The 22,695-nt window shown below is 47.0% G+C and overlaps 1 protein-coding gene across 1 annotated transcript; it reads right to left on the bottom strand.

The window, feature by feature from the left end:
• Positions 1-319: 319 nt before the first annotated feature.
• GPA33 (glycoprotein A33) lies at positions 320-22,367 on the bottom strand. Its single transcript, XM_072138890.1, has 7 exons — positions 22,178-22,367; positions 13,014-13,171; positions 5,713-5,923; positions 4,027-4,191; positions 3,759-3,875; positions 2,055-2,181; positions 320-1,943 (listed from the first exon to the last, which is right to left on the bottom strand). Exons 1-7 carry the CDS (start codon positions 22,215-22,217, stop codon positions 1,757-1,759), a joined length of 1,005 nt encoding a protein of 334 aa, XP_071994991.1. The 5' UTR covers positions 22,218-22,367; the 3' UTR covers positions 320-1,756.
• Positions 22,368-22,695: the final 328 nt, after the last annotated feature.

Consider the following 22,695-nt stretch of genomic DNA (forward strand, 5'->3'; position numbering starts at 1 on the left):
AATGCAGCAGTGATTGTGCAGGAATGGACGTCGATCAGTCAGGATCTGGTGCAGGAGGTGAGTGAGAGCTGCCGGGGAGAATTGCAGAGGTCCTGAAGAAGAAGGAGAGGTCCTGCAGATACTGACTCGCTGCAGTAACTCCTCCTACCTGACAATAAAAGCTTCTGCTCCCCATAATATGATTGCACTTGTATCTCTGTATGTGATAAACATCTGACAGACCAGAGGGACACATCATGTGACAAGAGGAGATTTGTGTCATTCTCACAACTTATGGCCGTGACTGTAGTAGTGATAGATGGAAATAATGAATGGAAGATTGTATGAGAATAAAATTTTATTTATTTCCATCTGTACATAAATAAAACATGGGGGGAGCATTTACTTAGTTTTTTTTTTTGTTACTAGATTAACATTTCTCCAGGTCCCTGCATAGAGGAGACTTCAGTATATTCTACAGCCTACACTAGAGGGAGCTCAGGAGCTACTGCAGACTATGGCACCATAAGGTCAATGGTAAAACCTGTCTGCACTGAGCTCCCTCTAGTGGTAGATGTAGATAGCGAGACATTTGTATTAGAAATGTACAGCTGTGTAGGAGATTTGAACCTTAGATCAGAACATTAGGCTCTCACTTTAGTGAAATTAAAAAAAAATGTCAAACCCAATAATAAAAAGTAGACCCTTACTCTAAAACAAATGCTCCAATATACAGAAAATGTTTTGCACAAGAACAAAATGCAAAAAAAAAAAAAAGTTCTGATTACATTACAAGTTGAAAAGTTTTGGGAAATGTAAACAGGTTCCCTTTTCAAAGGGGTTTGGTCTGGAGGAGATTATGATGGGATCACTAGATAATCCTGGCAGCAGGTGGGACCATAGACTGCAGCCAGTGTTCCCGGAAGCTTTATGCATGTTAGTAGCAGCAGGACTGTGAGAAATGTATTTATATTCCAGGATTGTAGCTACTACAAGTGCACTGGGGGCATGTCCTCACACTGCTGTGCTCTGTATTAAACCTCTATAAAGCACTTTACCACTATTCTGCTTGAGATTTTCCTCAGAACACAGGGAGATGTAGACGGGTAGAACAGAAAGTTGTAGAGTAGCTCAATGCAGCAGTGTAAGGATACACCCAATTGTACTTTGTGAAGCTACAATCCTGGAATATAAATCAATACATCACAGCCCTGCTGTTACTAACAAGTGTACGATTACATATCTCTCCAGGAACAATGCATAACACTGGCTGCAGTTTACATGGTCACAGCTGCTGATGGTTTCCCTTTTATCTATTGCTTTGGATCCCCTCTTGGCAGCTGCACAAGATCTGTGTGACTCCAGCTCCTCAGATACAAGACCCGACTACAAACCAAGGTGAAGACATCACCTCGGTAGCGGTCCACGTGTCCGATGAAGTCATCAGAGAACCCAACATAGCCACCCATCGCGTTACGTGTAGTACCCAGTCAGTCCTGTAGGGGGGAGGGGCTGTTGTAGCCATTAAAGCAAATTTCTGACCCATTTCCAAAAAATACATTTTAACAAAACAATAAACCCCAATGATATAAAAGTAATGGCAGAGCCATCAGGCGCCGGTCATGTTGTTATTTCCAGTTTAAAACTTTGGTTTCTGTAAGTGGCGCCCCCCCTAGTCACCGTGTCCAGGCACTAGGGTGCAACACATTTTTCTTTAGTCCTAGTTTAAAAAGTAAAAAGAATTAAACAAAAAAATAATAAGTCTTGTGTCTCCCGCTTAGGCTTCTGCGGTGTTGAGGGCCAGGCGCGGTTTGTTTCCCGGGGGCATGGGTGGTTTCTGTGGGACGTCGTCCTCATCGTAGTCATCCTCTTCCTCGTCCTCCTGGTGGTACTGCTGCTGCTGTTGTTGTTGCGCTCTCTTCTTCTGTTGTGGCTGGTGGTCATCCTCCTCGTTTTCTCTATCCCTACAAACCAATCAGAAACATGCATCAGGTCTTATACTCCAGTCACATCCAGAGCTGCATCCGGCTAACAATGCAATATTAAAATCTGTGGGTTTTAAGGCAAAAACTTACGCCATCTCGTAATCGTCTTTGTCGTCGCTGTCCCGGCAGCAGCAGCAGTAGACGAGGATACCGATGACTATGATCCCGGCTACGCTTCCCCCGATCACTCCGGCGTACAGCGCAATGTTCATGGAGGCTGAGCAAGGATAAAAAATATCAGGATTAAAATAAACTGTCCTGTTACATACATTTCATTACATAATTCTTAAATGGGCACCTTGCAAATCACTCGATTTATCACAGCGCTGTACATCACACAGTGGCTGTGCTAGGTATTACACTTAGGAGCTACCACTGCCAGTTATTTGGTAAGGGTACCGGGAGATGGATCACCTTACCAATCTGATACTGATGACCTGTACTGGACAAAGGTCCTTAAAGGGGGTTGTGCCAACGTACCATATCCCCCCTATACACAGAATTGGGGATAACGTACAAATAGCTGGGGAGTCAGACTTCCAGGGCCGACAGTAATAGGATAAGAAGATCAACTGAAACTTCTTACGTCAATGAAGTGGACATAGATGGGCATCCCCAAATAGTGGAAGGGGGGGGGGAGATGATGGATATTAAGCTGTAAGTTTCTGTTTTCGTGGCATATGCGTCCTCATGGTTTCATACGTTTACATCAATTTTTATACAAAAGTAAAAAAAACTTTGTCAATTTTAAATTGTGCCAAGTTTTGAATTTTAACTCTGCTTTCATATTAATTTATACAAAATTGTCAAATTTGATTTCCCCCTTTCCAAACAAACAGAAAAAAGATGTACATATTGTGCAGCTTGACCTTTTCTTCCCAAGGTTCAGCATTTTCTATTTTGAAGCTACTCGTCAGAGATCCTCCTCAGTAGCGATCAAGTGGGCAGAGACTAACCTCTTCTGGTCTTTGCACTAAAACCAAGTCAGTTATAAGCTGACCTCACTTCCCATGATGCTTTGTGCTCCCTCATAAAATAATTATAAAATCCAGAAAGAGTCCCACAAGTAAATCCACTGAACCCAGCCTAGTCTGTACTTATAGGTTCTATACAGTGACTAGCTTGGTATCGCATGCATGAGCATGGAATATGCAATAAGTAGTAGAAACCTGCAGTGAAACAGGTAAATGCAGTGTATAGTTTGTGCTATGTGAGGGTTAACAGCTTCCCTGCTGTGTGAAGAGTTTTCTGAAAGCAGAGGGGTAGGGAACAGGGGAAATCTACTACCTTGCCATTTGCAGGAGACTACAGTATCCATAGAGCTGCACAGACACAGCTCTCCTGTTAGCTACACTTAGCCAGAGGATACAGCCACTGCAGGGACAGGCTAAACTGAGGAGAATAGCAAAGAAACCGCTGCACGTGGGTAATGAATGTAATAGGCAAAGTTGTCCTACATCACAATAACTATTGATTTGTGGGGAAAATAAATTATTATAAGTTGCGCTTTAAAAAAGTTTATGAAGCACAAAGCGCACTATATGTGCATTGGCGTGAATGTAGACGCCTCTAGCTCACATTTGGATCCTTTTTTGGTAGAAAAATGTGTCAGCCCATCATATGGAATCCCCCTTCGTTCTGTAACACTGCCCGGACTCAAGGTTGTGACCATTTTTTGCTACTTTTCCCTAAAATGTTGCTCTTTATGAATCAGGGGTGAATCAGCTCTCAGAATAACCACGCCCACTTTAGGAAATCGGATTAAAGATTTTAAAAGTGCAATCTGTGTCTTACGTGGCATCACGGCCAAGGTGATATTGCAGAATTCACTTCCTACTCTGTTGGAGGACGTGCAGATGAAGAATCCGGAGCTCTCCATGGAAATGTTCTTCAATGTCAGTTCCCCTTTGGCTGAAATAGGAAGGAAACAAGAAAATAAGCTGCAATACCAGACACTACCACAGACAGGAGGGGCACAACTTCTAGAAAAACCAAATAGCATCCTAATCCCAGGACATCTCTAGGGTTGTGTGCAGCTACATAGAGTATACTTTGGCTTTACCTATCACTGCAGTCGGTGGTAGTTGCCGTTCCACGTTTTGGGGGGTGTAACTTTTCCATGCATATTCCGGGATTGGAGACCCTTCTTCAGAGTTACAGGTCACTTTGATGTCCTGGCCGTATTCTGCCGTTCCAACAATCCCACATACTGGTTTGGAGGGAGCCACTAGAGGAGAAAGAAAAATAGTTTTTTTTCAAAATATGCAAATGGACAGTTTTAGGATTATTTTGATAAAAAATGTCAAAAAAAAAATGGGGTCCATCCAACCCCTACAAGAATCCAGGCCACATTCTCCCTAGCCACGAAGAGAACCCAAACCTTAGTCTCGAAGAGGATCCAAGTCCTAACCCATCCAATGCTTAACAGAATCCAGACTCCAGTGTATCCAACCCGCAAAGAAAATGCAAGTCCCAGCCCATCCGATTATTAACACAGACCACAAGCCCAAACAGACCCACGAGCCCACCTGACCTGCCAACGGGTACACAGACCCACGAGCCCACCTGACCTGCCAACGGGTACACAGTCCAAGAGCCCACCTGACCTCCCAACGGGAACACAGACCCACGAGCCCACCTGACCTGCCAACGGGAACACAGACCCACGAGCCCACCTGACCTGCCAACGGAAACACAGTCCAAGAGCCCACCTGACCTCCCAACGGGAACACAGACCCCCGAGCCCACCTGACCTGCCAACGGGAACACAGACCCACGAGCCCACCTGACCTGCCAACGGGAACACAGACCCACGAGCCCACCTGACCTGCCAACGGGAACACAGACCCACGAGCCCACCTGACCTGCCAACGGGAACACAGTCCAAGAGCCCACCTGACCTGCCAACGGGAACACAGTCCAAGAGCCCACCTGACCTCCCAACGGGAACACAGTCCAAGAGCCCACCTGACCTCCCAACGGGAACACAGACCCCCGAGCCCACCTGACCTCCAAAGAGAACACAGACCCAGAGCCCATCTGACCCCCAAAGAGAACACAGACCCAGAGCCCATCTGACCTCCCAATGGGGACATAGACCCACGAGCCCACCTGACCTCCCAGCGGGAACACAGTCCAAAAGCCCACCTGACCTCCCAACGGGAACACAGACCCCCGAGCCCACCTGACCTCCAAAGAGAACACAGACCCAGAGCCCACCTGACCTCCCAGCGGGAACACAGTCCAAAAGCCCACCTGACCTCCCAACGGGAACACAGACCCCCGAGCCCACCTGACCTCCAAAGAGAACACAGACCCAGAGCCCACCTGACCCCCAAAGAGAACACAGACCCAGAGCCCACCTGACCTCCCAACGGGAACACAGACCAAGAGCCCACCTGACCTCCCAACGGGAACACAGACCAAGAGCCCACCTGACCTCCCAACGGGAACACAGACCCCCAAGCCCACCTGACCCCCAAAGAGAACACAGACCCAGAGCCCACCTGATCGCCAAATAGAACACAGACCAAGGCTAAGTAACCACAGAAACGATCCAAGTCCCACTCCGTTTAACCCACAAAGAGAACCTGGCAATGGACCCACCCAACCACAAAGACAATCATTCAGCCAAAGAGAATCCTTGGATAAATTTGAGGAAGGGAGCATGGGACCGGGTTGTTTTTTTGGAGACTGTGCACAAGTGAGGGACACTTTACTAAATAAGCAGGACCCCCATCATACCCACCCAAGACGACGAGCTCCATCCTGGCAGCGCGGGTCCCCGACAGGTCTTGGCCGATGATGACTTCGCACTGATAGGTCCCGTTATCCTCCATCCGGAGTTGGTCGATAAGAATGGAGGCGTCATTTACTTTGTAGTTCCCGGTAAAGGACACCCGGTTTTTAAAAGCATCGTCACTGAAGTTTTCATTTTGAATGTAGGAAAGTGCAACCACCTGACGGAGGGGAACGAGAGAAACCGAATTAGCGGAGTTTGCTTCATCACTATTGAACATCATGAGATCCATTGATTAGTACTCGCCTCCCCGCCTCGTCCCCCTGTGCTAGAATCTTTGCTTATGTCAATGTCTAGAAATGGACACATTTGAAAGAAAATCACCTTAAAAATATTCAAATTAGGCTGAGGGGCTCCTCAGAGCATTTCTATTTGAATATTTTTTTTAAAAAAAGTGCTCGCTTATGTCATTTCTAGAAATTTGGAAGCCAATAGTTCCCAGCAGAGGGGGATGAGACCCTGAGGGGATCTGATGGCAGATTTGCTTTATGGAACTCATATGTGCAATACTGCCTTCCTTCTAATATCAAATTTTATAATTATGCTAATGAGTTAAAAGGACACCCAGTGAAACTGCAGCACAGAGGGGCTCTGGTATCCCCTCCCCTGAATCCCTTCTATCTCAGTAGAATAAATCTAAAAGTTGCTTTTAGAAGGAAGGAGGCCATGGATAACAGATATAAGGAGATACCACAGTCCCGGTGCCTGGATCTATGAGTAATGTCCCTGGGTTATCAGGATGGAGTTTGATGGTAGATTTCTTTTTAACCCCTTACCAACATGTGACGTACATCAGCACATTGTAATGTATGAGGAGTAAAATCCCCATATACTGTAGTATGGCAATATATGATCGGATCTTACAGACAACCTATGGTTAATGTACCCTAGGGAGTCTGAAATATTGTAAAAATAAAAAAAAAAAGTTTACAAAAAATATAACTAAAAAACCTCAAATCACCCCCCTTTCCCTAGAACTGTATTACATGGCAACAGCACCAGAACCAATCTCACTACATGCATACAGCAGCAGAAGCAAGATTTCTACATAGAAACACAACCAGAACCAAGATTACTACATCAATACAGCAGCAGAACCAAGCTTATTACTTAGATACTTTACAAGTACCAAGAATACAATATAGATACATTATCAGAACCAGGATAACTACATACACTCACCGGCCACTTTATTAGGTACACCTGTCCAACTGCTCGTTAACACTTAATTTCTAATCAGCCAATCACATGGCGGCAACTCAGTGCATTTAGGCATGTAGACATGGTCAAGACAATCTCCTGCAGTTCTCCCGAGCATCAGTATGGGGAAGAAAGGTGATTTGTGGCCTTTGAACGTGGCATGGTTGTTGGTGCCAGAAGGGCTGGTCTGAGTATTTCAGAAACTGCTGATCTACTGGGATTTTCACGCACAACCATCTCTAGGGTTTACAGAGAATGGTCCGAAAAAGAAAAACCATCCAGTGAGCGGCAGTTCTGTGGGCGGAAATGCCTTGTTGATGCCAGAGGTCAGAGGAGAATGGGCAGACTGGTTCGAGCTGATAGAAAGGCAACAGTGACTCAAATCGCCACCCGTTACAACCAAGGTAGGCAGAAGAGCATCTCTGAACGCACAGTACGTCCAACTTTGAGACAGATGGGCTACAGCAGCAGAAGACCACACCGGGTGCCACTCCTTTCAGCTAAGAACAGGAAACTGAGGCTACAATTTGCACAAGCTCATCGAAATTGGACAGTAGAAGATTGGAAAAACGTTGCCTGGTCTGATGAGTCTCGATTTCTGCTGCGACATTCGGATGGTAGGGTCAGAATTTGGCGTCAACAACATGAAAGCATGGATCCATCCTGCCTTGTATCAGCGGGTCAGGCTGGTGGTGGTGGTGTCATGGATCCATCCTGCCTTGTATCAGCGGCTCAGGCTGGTGGTGGTGGTGTCATGGATCCATCCTGCCTTGTATCAGCGGCTCAGGCTGGTGGTGGTGGTGTCATGGATCCATCCTGCCTTGTATCAGCGGCTCAGGCTGGTGCTGGTGGTGTCATGGATCCATCCTGCCTTGTATCAGCGGCTCAGGCTGGTGGTGGTGGTGTCATGGATCCATCCTGCTTTGTATCAGCGGGTCAGGCTGGTGGTGGTGGTGTCATGGATCCATCCTGCCTTGTATCAGCGGCTCAGGCTGGTGGTGGTGGTGTCATGGATCCATCCTGCCTTGTATCAGCGGGTCAGGCTGGTGGTGGTGGTGTCATGGATCCATCCTGCCTTGTATCAGCGGGTCAGGCTGGTGGTGGTGGTGTCATGGATCCATCCTGCCTTGTATCAGCGGCTCAGGCTGGTGGTGGTGGTGTCATGGATCCATCCTGCCTTGTATCAGCGGGTCAGGCTGGTGGTGGTGGTGTCACGGATCCATCCTGCCTTGTATCAGCGGGTCAGGCTGGTGGTGGTGGTGTCATGGATCCATCCTGCCTTGTATCAGCGGGTCAGGCTGGTGGTGCTGGTGTCATGGATCCATCCTGCCTTGTATCAGCGGCTCAGGCTGGTGGTGGTGGTGTCATGGATCCATCCTGCCTTGTATCAGCGGGTCAGGCTGGTGGTGGTGGTGTCACGGATCCATCCTGCCTTGTATCAGCGGGTCAGGCTGGTGGTGGTGGTGTCATGGATCCATCCTGCCTTGTATCAGCGGGTCAGGCTGGTGGTGCTGGTGTCATGGATCCATCCTGCCTTGTATCAGCGGCTCAGGCTGGTGGTGGTGGTGTCATGGATCCATCCTGTCTTGTATCAGCGGGTCAGGCTGGTGGTGGTGGTGTCATGGATCCATCCTGCCTTGTATCAGCGGGTCAGGCTGGTGGTGGTGGTGTCATGGATCCATCCTGCCTTGTATCAGCGGGTCAGGCTGGTGGTGGTGGTGTCATGGATCCATCCTGCCTTGTATCAGCGGCTCAGGCTGGTGGTGGTGGTGTCATGGATCCATCCTGCCTTGTATCAGCGGCTCAGGCTGGTGGTGCTGGTGTCATGGTGTCTTTGGGCCCCTTGGTACAACGCCACATCCTACCTGAGTATTGTTGCTGACCATGTCCATCCCTTTATGAGCACAATGTACCCTGTAACATCTGTTGGCTACTTTCAGCAGGATAATGCGCCATGTCATAAAGCTGGAATCATCTCAGACTGGTTTCTTGAACATGACAATGAGGTCACTGGACACAAATGGCCTCCACAGTCACCAGATCTCAATCCAATAGAGCATCTTTGGGATGTGGTGGAACGGGAGATTCGCATCATGGATGTGCAGCCGACAAATCTGCGGCAACTGTGTGACGCCATCATGTCACTATGGACCAAAATCTCTGAGGAGCTTCCAGCACCTTGTTGTATCTATGCCACGAAGAATTGAGGCAGTTCTGAAGGCAAAAGGGGGTCCAACCCGTTACTAGCATGGTGGACCTAATAAAGTGGCCGGTGAGTGTAAATAAACAGTAAAACACATTAGGTATCTCCGCGTCCGAAAATGCCCGATCTATCAAAATATGATAAGTTTTTCACTGCGTTTAACGGAAAATCGCGTCCATTTAAAAACAAATGTGAAATTCTATAAAAAGTGATCAAAAGGTCGCACAGTCCTAAAAATGATAACATTGTAAACGTCATCCAAATCCGCAAAAAAAATGACACTACCCGCAGCTCCGTACACCAAAGTATAAAAAAGTTATTAGCGCCAGAAGATGGCAAAATCCCACAAAAAATTTTTGTACAGGAGGTTTTAATTTTTTTAAATGTATGAAAACATATACAACTTTGTTATCACCGTGATCGCACCCACCCAAAGAATAAAGTAGACTTGTCATTTGGGGCGCACAGTGAAAGCCATAAAATCCAAGCCCACAAGAAAATGGCAGAAATGCGTTTTTTTTTATACCAATTTCAATGCATTTGGAATTTTTTTCCCGCTTCCCAGTACACGGCATGGAATATTAAATACCAACATTTTGAAGTGTAATTTGTTACGCAGAAAATAAGACATAACACAGCTCTGTACAGGCGGTCCCCTACTTAAGAACACTCGACTTACATACGACCCCTAGTTACAAACGGACCTCTGGATGTTGGTGATTTATTTTACTTTAGTCCCTGGCTACAATAAACAGCTATTACAGTTATCACAGGCATCTGTAATGAAGCTTTATTGATAATCCTGATTCTTATGACAACCCAACATTTTTAAAATCCAATTGTCACAGAGACCAAAAAAAGTTCTGGCTGGGATTACAATGATAAAATATACAGTTCCGACTTACATACAAACTCAACTTAAGAACAAACCTACAGACCCTATCTTGTATGTAACCCGGGGACTGCCTGTACATGGAAAAATAAAAAAGTTAGATTTTTGAAGGTGGGGAGTGAAAAATGAAAACGCAAAAACGAAAAAGGGCTGCGGCGGGAAGGGGTTAAATTTATAGAGGATTGTGTATTTGATGCAGGTCTCTTGCTGTGCTCACCTGTGAATTAGGATACATGATACTACTAGTTTGACTAATCTAATCCTGCATATTCAGTATGGGCACAGCACTACTACTCCTATCCTGTATGTATGGGCACAGCACAGTACTACTACTCCTATCCTGTATGTATGGGCACAGCACAGTACTACTACTCCTATCCTGTATATATGGACACAGCACAGTACTACTACTCTTATCCTGTATATATGGACACAGCACAGTACTACTACTCCTATCCTGTATATATGGGCACAGCACAGTACTACTACTCCTATCCTGTATATATAGGCACAGCACAGTACTACTACTCCTATCCTGTATGTATGGGCACAGCACAGTACTACTACTCCTATCCTGTATGTATGGGCACAGCACAGTACTACTACTTCTATCCTGTATGTATGGGCACAGCACTACTACTACTCCTATCCTGTATGTATGGGCACAGCACAGCACTACTACTCCTATCCTGTATGTATGGGCACAGTACTACTACTCCTATCCTGTATATATGGGCACAGCACAGTACTACTACTCCTATCCTGTATATATGGGCACAGCACAGTACTACTACTCCTATCCTGTATATATGGGTACAGTACAGTACTACTACTCCTATCCTGTATATATGGGCACGGCACAGTACTACTACTCCTATCCTGTATATATGGGTACAGCACAGTACTACTACTCCTATCCTGTATATATGGGCACAGTAGTACTACTCCTATCCTGTATATATGGGCACAGTACAGTACTACTACTCCTATCCTGTATATATGGACACAGCACAGTACTACTACTCCTATCCTGTATATATGGGCACAGTACTACTACTCCTATCCTGTATATATGGGCACAGTACTACTACTCCTATCCTGTATATATGGGCACAGTACTACTACTCCTATCCTGTATATATGGGCACAGTACTACTACTCCTATCCTGTATATATGGGCACAGTACTACTACTCCTATCCTGTATATATGGGCACAGTACTACTACTCCTATCCTGTATATATGGGCACAGTACTACTACTCCTATCCTGTATATATGGGCACAGTACTACTACTCCTATCCTGTATATATGGGCACAGTACAGTACTACTACTCCTATCCTGTATATATGGGCACAGCACAGTACTACTACTCCTATCCTGTATATATGGGCACAGCACAGTACTACTAATCCTATCCTGTATATATGGACATAGCACAGTACTACTACTCCTAATCTGTATATATGGGCACAGTACTACTACTCCTATCCTGTATATATGGGCACAGTACTACTACTCCTATCCTGTATATATAGGCACAGTACTACTACTCCTATCCTGTATATATGGGCACAGCACAGTAGTACTACTCCTATCCTGTATATATGGGTACAGCACTACTACTCCTATCCTGTATATATGGGCACAGCACAGTACTACTACTCCTATCCTGTATATATGGGCACAGTACAGTACTACTACTCCTATCCTGTATATATGGGCACGGCACAGTACTACTTCTCCTATCCTGTATATACGGGCACAGCACAGTACTACTACTCCTATCCTGTATATATGGGCACAGCACAGTACTACTACTCCTATCCTGTATATATGGACACAGCACAGTAGTACTACTCCTATCCTGTATATATGGACACAGCACAGTACTACTACTCCTATCCTGTATATATGGGCACAGCACAGTACTACTACTCCTATCCTGTATATATGGGCACAGCACAGTACTACTACTCCTATCCTGTATATATGGGCACAGTACTACTACTCCTATCCTGTATATATGGGCACAGTACTACTACTCCTATGTACTACTACTCCTATGGGTACAGCACTACTACTCCTATCCTGTATATATGGGTACAGCACTACTACTCCTATCCTGTATATATGGGCACAGCACAGTACTACTACTCCTATCCTGTATATATGGGCACAGTACTACTACTCCTATCCTGTATATATGGGCACAGTACTACTACTCCTATCCTGTATATATGGGCACAGTACTACTACTCCTATCATGTATATATGGGCACAGCACAGTACTACTACTCCTATCCTGTATATATGGGCACAGCACAGTACTACTACTCCTATCCTGTATATATGGGCACAGCACAGTACTACTACTCCTATCCTGTATATATATGCACAGCACAGTACTACTACTCCTATCCTGTATATATGGGCACAGCACAGTACTACTACTCCTATCCTGTATATATATGCACAGCACAGTACTACTACTCCTATCCTGTATATATGGGCACAGCACAGTACTACTACTCCTATCCTGTATATATGAGCACAGCACAGTACTACTACTCCTATCCTGTATATATGAGCACAGCACAGTACTACTACTCCTATCCTGTATATATGGGCACAGCACAGTACTACTACTCCTATCCTGTATATATGGGCACAGTACTACTACTCCTATCCTGTATATATGGGCACAGTACTACTACTCCTATCCTGTATATATGGGCACAGCACAGTACTACTACTCCTATCCTGTATAGATGGCTCAGGTTTCCCTCGTATCTGTAACCTTTGCTCTGGACTCTCCATGTGACTATAGTTTTTATTATACTTGTAATATAGTAGTAGTACTTGTCCTGTGTACTCTGTCTCCCCCTGCTGTCCAGATATGATACCATCATGCAGTGTTTAATCTCCTATGTTACACATCATTTCTGGTCTTACCTCATCCCCTGCGCTCAGCTTCTTCCAGAAAATACTCCCAGAGTTAAGGTCCGGGAACTTGGACGTGTACTGACATGGAAGTTTGGCGCTTTTTCCTCTTGGAGCTTCGACAATTTTTTGCGGCGTCTGCACAGAGATGGCTCTGACCGCGATCAGCACTGGGGGAGAAAAGACTATTAATATGGCGCCGGGGCAGAATACAGAATTACAGGTTATGTGTGGATGAGTTTAGGCCCTGTTCACACATCGCTGTAACACTGCGTTTACATAAACATGATATCAATGTGAATGTGGTCTAACGAACTGATCAGATCCAACTCACTATATCCTATAGAAGGAGGCTCACAGAGCATTGTCTATATTGGATACAATTGTAACAAACAGCCTGGACTCCAGAATGATACATTGTAGCAAACTAGATCTGTGTAGCTGGTGTGTTTAGCTCACAGAGCATTGTCTAAACTGGCCGCAGTTGTAACAGACACTCAGCTGAGAGCAGGACTAGCTCTGTACAGGTTTGCTACAATGTATCGGAATGAAGTTCAGTATTGATTCTATTGTCTCCACTTCTCGGCTGAGAGCAGATCCATGTATGGGGGACAGGATTGTCGTCTATTACACACAGCAAGCAGAGATCTAAAAAAAAATGGCACCTGAAGCCACTAGAAACTTTAATAAACACACATCACACCATGTAACGGAGATAAGGAACGGAATAAATCCTCCCATGACCTCATACATTACTATTTACAGTGTCAAACAATAGGAGGATTGCGACACACTGCACCGAAACCGCATACAACTCACACCCGGAGCATGAGCCTCCATTCAAGGGGTTGTCCAGAATTAGAAAAACTCTGGGCTGTGTCTGTGTGAGCTGAGTGGCCATTGATCAGAGCTGTAATACCACACATCACCTGTACATGGGGGTGGCGCTGTGTTCTCAGCATAGTATTCATCCTGCTTGCTGACAGTCTCCAGCTTACTTCAAACAAATAACTACATGTAAGATCACAATCCCGTCCCCACCCGCGTCTCAAAGGTCTGGCGTTTTATTACACGGCGATGATGGTTTTCTTCCTCCCATGTTGGCAGTGACCGCGCTCTGTATCATCCATCATAAAATATTACTCCCTGGATGACTGGCGGATTATAAAGAGATCAGGATTGTGTCATTAGTCAGAGGGGAGGAGCTACAGTACATGAAGAACAGGTCTGCTTCTGGGTCAAACAGCACCACATGTGTCCACAGGTTGGGTCTGGTATTGCACCTCTGTCCCATTCATTCATATGGAACTCAGCTGCAATTCCGGGTGTAACCTGTGGACAAGTGCAGCATTATTCCTGGAAGAAATCAAATATTTTCTCCTAATCTGGGTTACACATCTGAGATTAGGCATACAGTCTTTGGAAAGGGAACCTGTCAACAGGTGTAACCATGCAGACTGCATCCAGTGTTAGGTATTGTCCCTGTACAGATGAGTAATCAGACCAGGGTTGTTAGTGGCAGCAGGACTGTGATATATGGATTTATATTCCAGAATGGTGGTTTCTCCAAATGAACTGAAGGCGTGTCCTTACACTGCTGTGCTCTGTATTCTCTGCAATCAGTGTAAGGTATTGTCCCTGGAGAGATGTGTAATCAGATCTTTGTGTATGTTTGGAGTAGCAGCAGGACTGTGATATATGGATTTACATTCCGGGATTGTAGCTTTGCAAGTGCACTGGGGGAATATCCTCACACTGCTGTGCTCTGTGCTTTCTGCAGTCATTGTGTGAGGTATTGCCACTGGATAAATGTGCAATCATACTGTTTTGTGTATGTTGTTAGTAGCAGCAGGACTGTGATATATGGGTTTATATTCCAGGATTGTAGCTTCTCCTAGTGCACTGGGGCACAAGTAAAAGCACAGCAGTATGAGGATGTTACTACAATCCAGGAATATAATGCCAAATTTCTCATCTCCCATCATATGACCTCACGGACTATGAAGGGGAACACTGCAAAGTTTTGCTGTCCTAATCCCCCATGGACCCGGGCAGATATTCGGTGGGTGCTGTGTACTACGTTATTCCTGTAGTGATGCCATAATTGGACTAGAATTTCCTAATTATAATTTATCCCCAAATGTATTCAAAACGCATCTCTCTGAACAATCCCTTTAAGTGAGAACAATCTCCAGATTGAGGTTTCCGCAGCAGGACCTCCTGTGATCCATCCAGGAATTTAGAAGTGTTTCGTTTCCCTACAGCGCCCCCGCAGGAGGGAGTAGGTATTACTCATGTCCTGGCTCCAGCTCCTAGGTGAGGGATTCTGGCTCCATGATAGGGGATCTAAATAGCATTTTGTCTGGTGTCGCAGCTTTGTGTATAAGATGGGGACAAGTCTGGAAGAATTTTCTTAATTTCAGCCCTTAACCTGCCCCAGGAATGTCAGGAACGCCCCGTCATAGAGGAGAGCAGGTGGAGGCGTGTGCCGACTGGTCTAATGTTATCCGAGGGCGGCCGGAGAAGAAAGGGAAAAAAAAATACAAAAAAACCCCGTAAAAAACGCTCCTCTTGTAACGCTGCTATGGATATTTAAAGGGCCACTGACCCCATTATTACAGACTGCAGAGAGAAGATGATCTCGGACTACACATTACAATGTATCTATTTTTTTCACCTCTGAACTTAAAAGCTCACAATCTAATCTCCTTTCCTTGGTCACACACTATACAGTATTAGCCTCTTAAAGGGACAGCATTGGGTCAGTAGCGGGGGATGTAATACTAGCTCCGAGTAGGGACACAAATTTCGGATCAGTCTCTGCTCCAATTGATGAGCCCGGATTCTGAGCGTCTGTCACATGACCTGGTGGGGGCTCTTACAAATTTAAGTGAATGGGACTAGGCTGCAATAAACAAGCATGGCCACTATACAGTGAGTGGAGCTGTGCTGGGCAAGCAGTGAACAGATCACATTGGTTGTCCGAATGCACTGGGTAGGGGTGGCAGGTGTCGGCCCCCACTAATATTATATGAGATCAATAATAATGGGACAACCTTTAACCCTCCTCTGTGACCCCGGGAGTTCGCCCCTGACCCACACTGTACATTCCGCTCAGTACATGGGGCTGAGTCAGGATCCGGTTTTTCAGGTTTGTGCGGTGCCCCCTCCTCCCGCTATCGTCCTGTCCGCCCCCGGGTCAGGAATCCTCAGTATCACCGACAGTCAGAAACCAGGAAAAAGAAAAAAAAAAAGAAGAGGCGAATGTGAAACCCAAACCCCACCGAAACAATGGGGGCGGGGACTCAACCAAACAGGACGGAGATCTTTGTATCTGAACATTTCTAAAAACATAAAGATCTCTGCTTGCGGTCAGTGAATGGATGAAGGGCAGGTATAGACCTAATACTCCCCAGCTGGGGGTTTGCTTCAGTTGTATCCAGTCCACATAATCCTCTATGAGATACATCAACAGCACAACTCTCACCCTCAGGTTTGTTACAATGTATCACTCCAGATTCTAAGCTTTTTAGATTGGATACAATAGAAACAAACTCTAATCTGTTGGATCTGTAATGTAATCACAACCACCATCATGGGAGGGGGTCCAGTGGGACAGTGTTCATGCCCCCCCTTTTTGCAGTGAAAGGCAGGGGGCCCAAAACCGCCCACCTCGTCCGGACCCTCCATAGAGATCACTGGACAATATTTCCGCTGCTTGAGCCTTTGCTGCCCTTGTTGCTTAGGTGGGGTGCCTGGGTCATAAAGTGGAGGACCCCGTATCAGACAGTGATACTGCCATAGAAGAGCACGGACAAGGCTGCAGGGAGCGCGGGAAGGTGAGTATTTTTTTTTTCCCCAAGGCTAGGACTATGTGGCATGTGCAGTGCTGCGGGGGGGCATCCATATACTGTGGGGGCATGTACAATGCTGGGGTGGGGCAACTATATAATGTGGGGGCATGTGCAGTGCTGGTTGGACATCATATACTGTGGGGGTATGTACAGTGCTGGTTGGACATCATATACTGTGGGGGCATGTGCTGGGACCAGCTATATACAGGGTAGTAAAATCTTGGGTCCACTAATCTGTATATAATGGGAAACCCAAAACAATTATCGTATTAATGGCCCTGAATGTAGAGACCTGCAGCCTATGATGACCAACACTTTCAGAGCTGAGCAGTTAGTCCCACCCCCGCACTATAAGCCCCGCCCCTGCAGAGCTTCCTGTTATTGTAAACACTGGGGTCAACTCGACATTGACCTGAGTATTTGTTGAGTAGAGAAGTTATATTTGGGGCAACTTATCCTCGATACAAGGAAAGCAAAACCTGTGGACCCTGAGTAGAACATAACCCAACCTGAGGGCTACTAGGGACTGCTATCTGATGGAGTGTGGGTCCAAAGAACCAAAGTATCGTACTGTCTATAGACGAATGTGGGTCCCCCAAGCAGAGGAGCATGTAGTGCTGCGGTATATGTATACACTATATAAATAATGCAGCATAGTAGGTGGTGGAGTAATAATACCGTCCAGGGTCATGTACAGTGAAACTGAGTGAATGAGTAACTTCACCTACTGCACGCCCACAACAAACAAATAGTCACACGCAGGGCACCCCCGCCCCCACATCTACCCATACCCTACATGCAGTGCACCCCCACACCTACCCATACCCTACATGCAGGGCACACCCCGTCCCCACACCTACCCATACCCTACATGCAGTGCACCCCCACACCTACCCATACCCTACATGCAGTGCACCCCCCCACACACCTACCCATACCCTACATGCAGTGCACCCCCCCCCCACACACCTACCCATACCCTACATGCAGTGCACCCCCCCCCCACACACCTACCCATACCCTACATGCAGTGCACCCCCCCCCACACACACCTACCCATGCCCTACATGCAGTGCACCCCCCCCCACACACCTACCCATGCCCTACATGCAGTGCACCCCCCCACACACCTACCCATGCCCTACATGCAGTGCACCCCCCCACACACCTACCCATACCCTACATGCAGTGCACCCCCCCCACACACCTACCCATGCCCTACATGCAGTGCACCCCCCCCCACACCTACCCATGCCCTACATGCAGTGCACCCCCCCCCACACCTACCCATGCCCTACATGCAGTGCACCCCCCCACACACCTACCCATGCCCTACATGCAGTGCACCCCCCCCCCACACACCTACCCATGCCCTACATGCAGTGCACTCCCCCCCACACACCTACCCATGCCCTACATGCAGTGCACTCCCCCCCACACACCTACCCATACCCTACATGCAGTGCACACACCCCCCACACACCTACCCATACCCTACATGCAGTGCACACACCCCCCACGTCTACCCATACCCTACATGCATTGCACACACCCCCCACACACCTACCCATACCCTACATGCAGTGCACACACCCCCCACACACCTACCCATACCCTACATGCAGTGCACACACCCCCCACACACCTACCCATACCCTACATGCAGTGCACACACCCCCCACACACGTCTACCCATACCCTACATGCAGTGCACACCCCCCACACACGTCTACCCATACCCTACATGCAGTGCACACCCCCCCACACACACACACGTCTACCCATGCCCTACATGCAGTGCACCCTCCACATCTGCCTATCATACCATACATGCAGTGCACCCCACCACCACGTCTACCCATACCCTACATGCAGTATATACCCTACGTCTGCCCATATCCTACATGCAGTATACCGGCTGCAGTCTGTATGGTCACTCCTGCTGCTGACAAGGCCAAAACTTGAAGGGGTTTACACATATTAGGAAAACATATTTTCTGCTTTCCTGTATGGTCACAGCTGCTGACATAACACTGACATTACTGAAAAGTCATGCTACACAATTATCCAGTGTAATGTAGGAAGTATGTGCCCTCCTGGATGAGGTGCTATTCCGCCATCTGCCCAATTACTGGTGACAGCTCCTCCATCCCTTCCTATAATCTGCGGATTTAGGCTGTGACTCCCTATCACCCCCTACATGAGTACCATCAGGGTGAGTGGTGGAGGACGTGCACCCATTGCCATGTCCAGGGGGTGAATGCAGCTGCAGTGAGACCAGTGACTGGGGACAGTAGAGTCGTCCCCCCTGGATCTGAGCGGAGGACACCTGAGTACACACAGGCGCAGCCACTGCTGGTTTTTCATCCAACCTGCTGCGGCCTAAATTAAGGCGGGAACAAACAAAATGCCTAACCCCACCGCAGTCTGTGAACCAAAAGACCATGAAGTTCTGCTTCACGATCCGAACCCATTTCTAGGAACTGGACCCAAGCATCTTATTGATATGTGATAGTAAAATGTCTGATACACTCAGACAGGGCCGGCAACACCACATGGCAAAATGGGCAATTGCCCAGGGCCCCACATACCAAAAGGGTCCTGTCCAGTGTGTGACTTATGTGGGGAGAGGTTTTCTTTCTATCTTTCTTTCCATCCATCTATGCATCTGTCTATATCTATATTATATCTATTTCCTATAATTTGTCATCCACTTTTAATTTCTTTATACATGTGTCCATTTATCTACATATCTTCTCTTTTTTTTTTTATTCTTTCTAAATCTACTTATCTGTCCATTTATCTACACTGCTACAATCTTTTTATCCATCTATAAATCGATACTTTTTGTATCCATATCTATATATTTAACTGTTCTACCATCATGTATCCATTTATCCATCTAGAAAAAGATACAAAATCAGCAGCACAATCTAGGATTGACATAGCAGCACCGGACGGCATCGCTCCCACATAGGGAGGTAACATTTGGGCTGTAAAGCAGGTAGCGGGCGGATTACATTGCTCTTTGTGGGATAAAGAACCACTGGAAGTGCCGCTGTCTATGGCGTTATTTTACCATCATCTCTCTCCTATTGAATCCCATCTTACAGAATATTTCGCCATATTAGGGCAGATGTTATTGTCGGTTCGTGAACCCCGCACCGTGCCGATTCCTGTGGCACGGACGGACAATACTGCTGCAGAACTTCTTACATGACAGCGATCTATGGTTCCTGCAGGGTTACAGTCTCGGCGCTGCTGTTTAATAAAATATCAGGAGTCGTCATCATGTGAGCTCCATCCCGACATCCGGGTGACACGGCCCTCACTGTGTGTAACTACAAAGTGTCATTATTGTGCCGGGGCCCCTTACTGACCGCCGACTTTTTTTTTGGGGCCCCACTTTTAGTTTTGTCCAGGGCCCTACTTTGTCTAAATTCGGGCCTGCCCTCAGGGAAACAAATCCGTTACATTGATGATGTCTGGATCATCCGGACTGCAGGTGAGGCCTCCCCATCCCATTCCTCCTAGAGATAAGGACTGAGCGGCTCGGATACAAACTAAGTGACAACCAGACGAGGAGAGGAGGCCCGAGCGCCCCTCACTTACAGCTGGAGATCCTACATAAAACTAGCAGGGACCAACCTGAAGATACAAGGGACCTGCTGTAAATCCCCTGTGTATCCATTGCTGCTGTTACTTGTTAAAGTTTATTTTTAAAGGTCTTTTTGATAATCACTGTCACATGTATATAAAAGCCCTGATCTCACAGCACAGTACTACTACTCCCCCTATCTCGTATATGTGGGCACGGCACAGTACTACTACTCCCCCTATCTCGTATATGTGGGCACGGCACAGTACTACTACTCCCCCTATCTCGTATATGTGGGCACGGCACAGTACTACTACTCCCCCTATCTCGTATATGTGGGCACGGCACAGTACTACTACTCCCCCTATCTCGTATATGTGGGCACGGCACAGTACTACTACTCCCCCTATCTCGTATATGTGGGCACGGCACAGTACTACTACTCCCCCTATCTCGTATATGTGGGCACGGCACAGTACTACTACTCCCCCTATCTCGTATATGTGGGCACGGCACAGTACTACTACTCCCCCTATCTCGTATATGTGGGCACGGCACAGTACTACTACTCCCCCTATCTCGTATATGTGGGCACGGCACAGTACTACTACTCCCCCTATCTCGTATATGTGGGCACGGCACAGTACTACTACTCCCCCTATCTCGTATATGTGGGCACGGCACAGTACTACTACTCCCCCTATCTCGTATATGTTGGCACGGCACAGTACTACTACTCCCCCTATCCTGTATTTATACCACATAACTGGGGCAGGGTCACAGGCCTCGCCCCTCTATGACCAGCGATTGACAGAAGTGGTTACACAATATATGGAAATCTGTAATTGTGGGAAATAATGGGAAGTTCTAGATCTTTCCTATAGACTTTGTGTTTCAATTTTCCCCATTTTCAACTAAACTTGTAAGTCATAGGCTAAAAACTACGGCAGGACTGATACCCTGTCCCAAACCCTCAGCTGTGACACATCCCCGGTCTATGTGTGATGTAGTAAAGACACTCAACAACAGAAACTCTAAACCAGGGGCGTAACTCGAGGGGGTGAGGAGGTTGCGGTTGCACCCGGGCCCAAGAGGTTTAGGGGGCCCTTATGGTGAAGACTATTACTATAAACCATACATTATAGTCGGGGGCCCGGCACAGACTCTGCACTGGGGCCCATCACGGCACTGCCCTAAACCCTTCCTTGGGGGGCAATAAGTCATTGGGGGCGCTCCCCTTATACTCCGCAGCCTCATCATGTGACATACAATAGAGCGCCGATCCCCGGGGCAGGGAGTCAACTGACTTTCCCCATTACAGAACATTACAGTCAGCCCCTCCCCTGCCTGGAATGGCTGATAACAGAGAGCAATAGGCCAGGATAGATTTTCCAGCCTGCATTTGTTCATATCTCTATATAACAGATAAGATATCAGTATCGTGACCCTAAACGCCATCAGTCCAGCGTGCAGATGTAGCAGAGCTGAATCTGTCATTTAACCGCTTCTCTATTTAATTCTACAGCCAACACTTCGCACCTTGTGACAATCCCAGCTCTGCTACACCGATAACGATAAGTTCTGTATATATCGGAGGTCTTACAGGGCCATTTTTTGGCGGTAATTTGACTGATCCGTGACCCCGCAGACGCCCTGTCAGTTACTGGTGTAACATGAGCAGCAGTAGGGATCACACACACCTGGGGAATGGGAGCGGCACTCACCTGTGCACAGGTACAGGATCACCTGCTCATGTCTCTGCATGGTCAGCGGAGGGATCAGGGGGGCTCCTAACCCAAATCCAGACTAGTCCAAATCACTGAGGGTAAAGAGTGAAGACTTTCCCAGAGTCAGATCTGAAGAAACTGATCCTCACCCTCCTCCTCCTCCTCCTCGTAGTCCCTTCTCTTCCTGCAGGTAACAACCAATAGCAGAACAATGATGTCTCCAGGTCTCTGCCTCCCTGACCCATCCCCCCACCACCTCTGGGTCCCATTCACACCCCTCACTACAGACAAACAACATAGAGGTGTAGCAGAGCTGAGTTTGTCTTACGGCGCTGCTCGTGGAGATAACACAGAGGGTTATCTGTGGTTTACATAGGACTGCAGATAAACTTGTCACAGCTCGTGGTGCATTCAGCTCCGCTACATCTCTCCCTAGTGTCTAAACTGTTAGGCTGCGTTCACACGTGCAGTTTTTGGTGTCCAAACCAGGAGTGGAGATTAAAAAAGAGCAGGAA

The sequence above is a fragment of the Engystomops pustulosus genome, chromosome 2 (genome assembly GCF_040894005.1).
Source record: "Engystomops pustulosus chromosome 2, aEngPut4.maternal, whole genome shotgun sequence".
Lineage (NCBI taxonomy): Eukaryota > Metazoa > Chordata > Amphibia > Anura > Leptodactylidae > Engystomops > Engystomops pustulosus.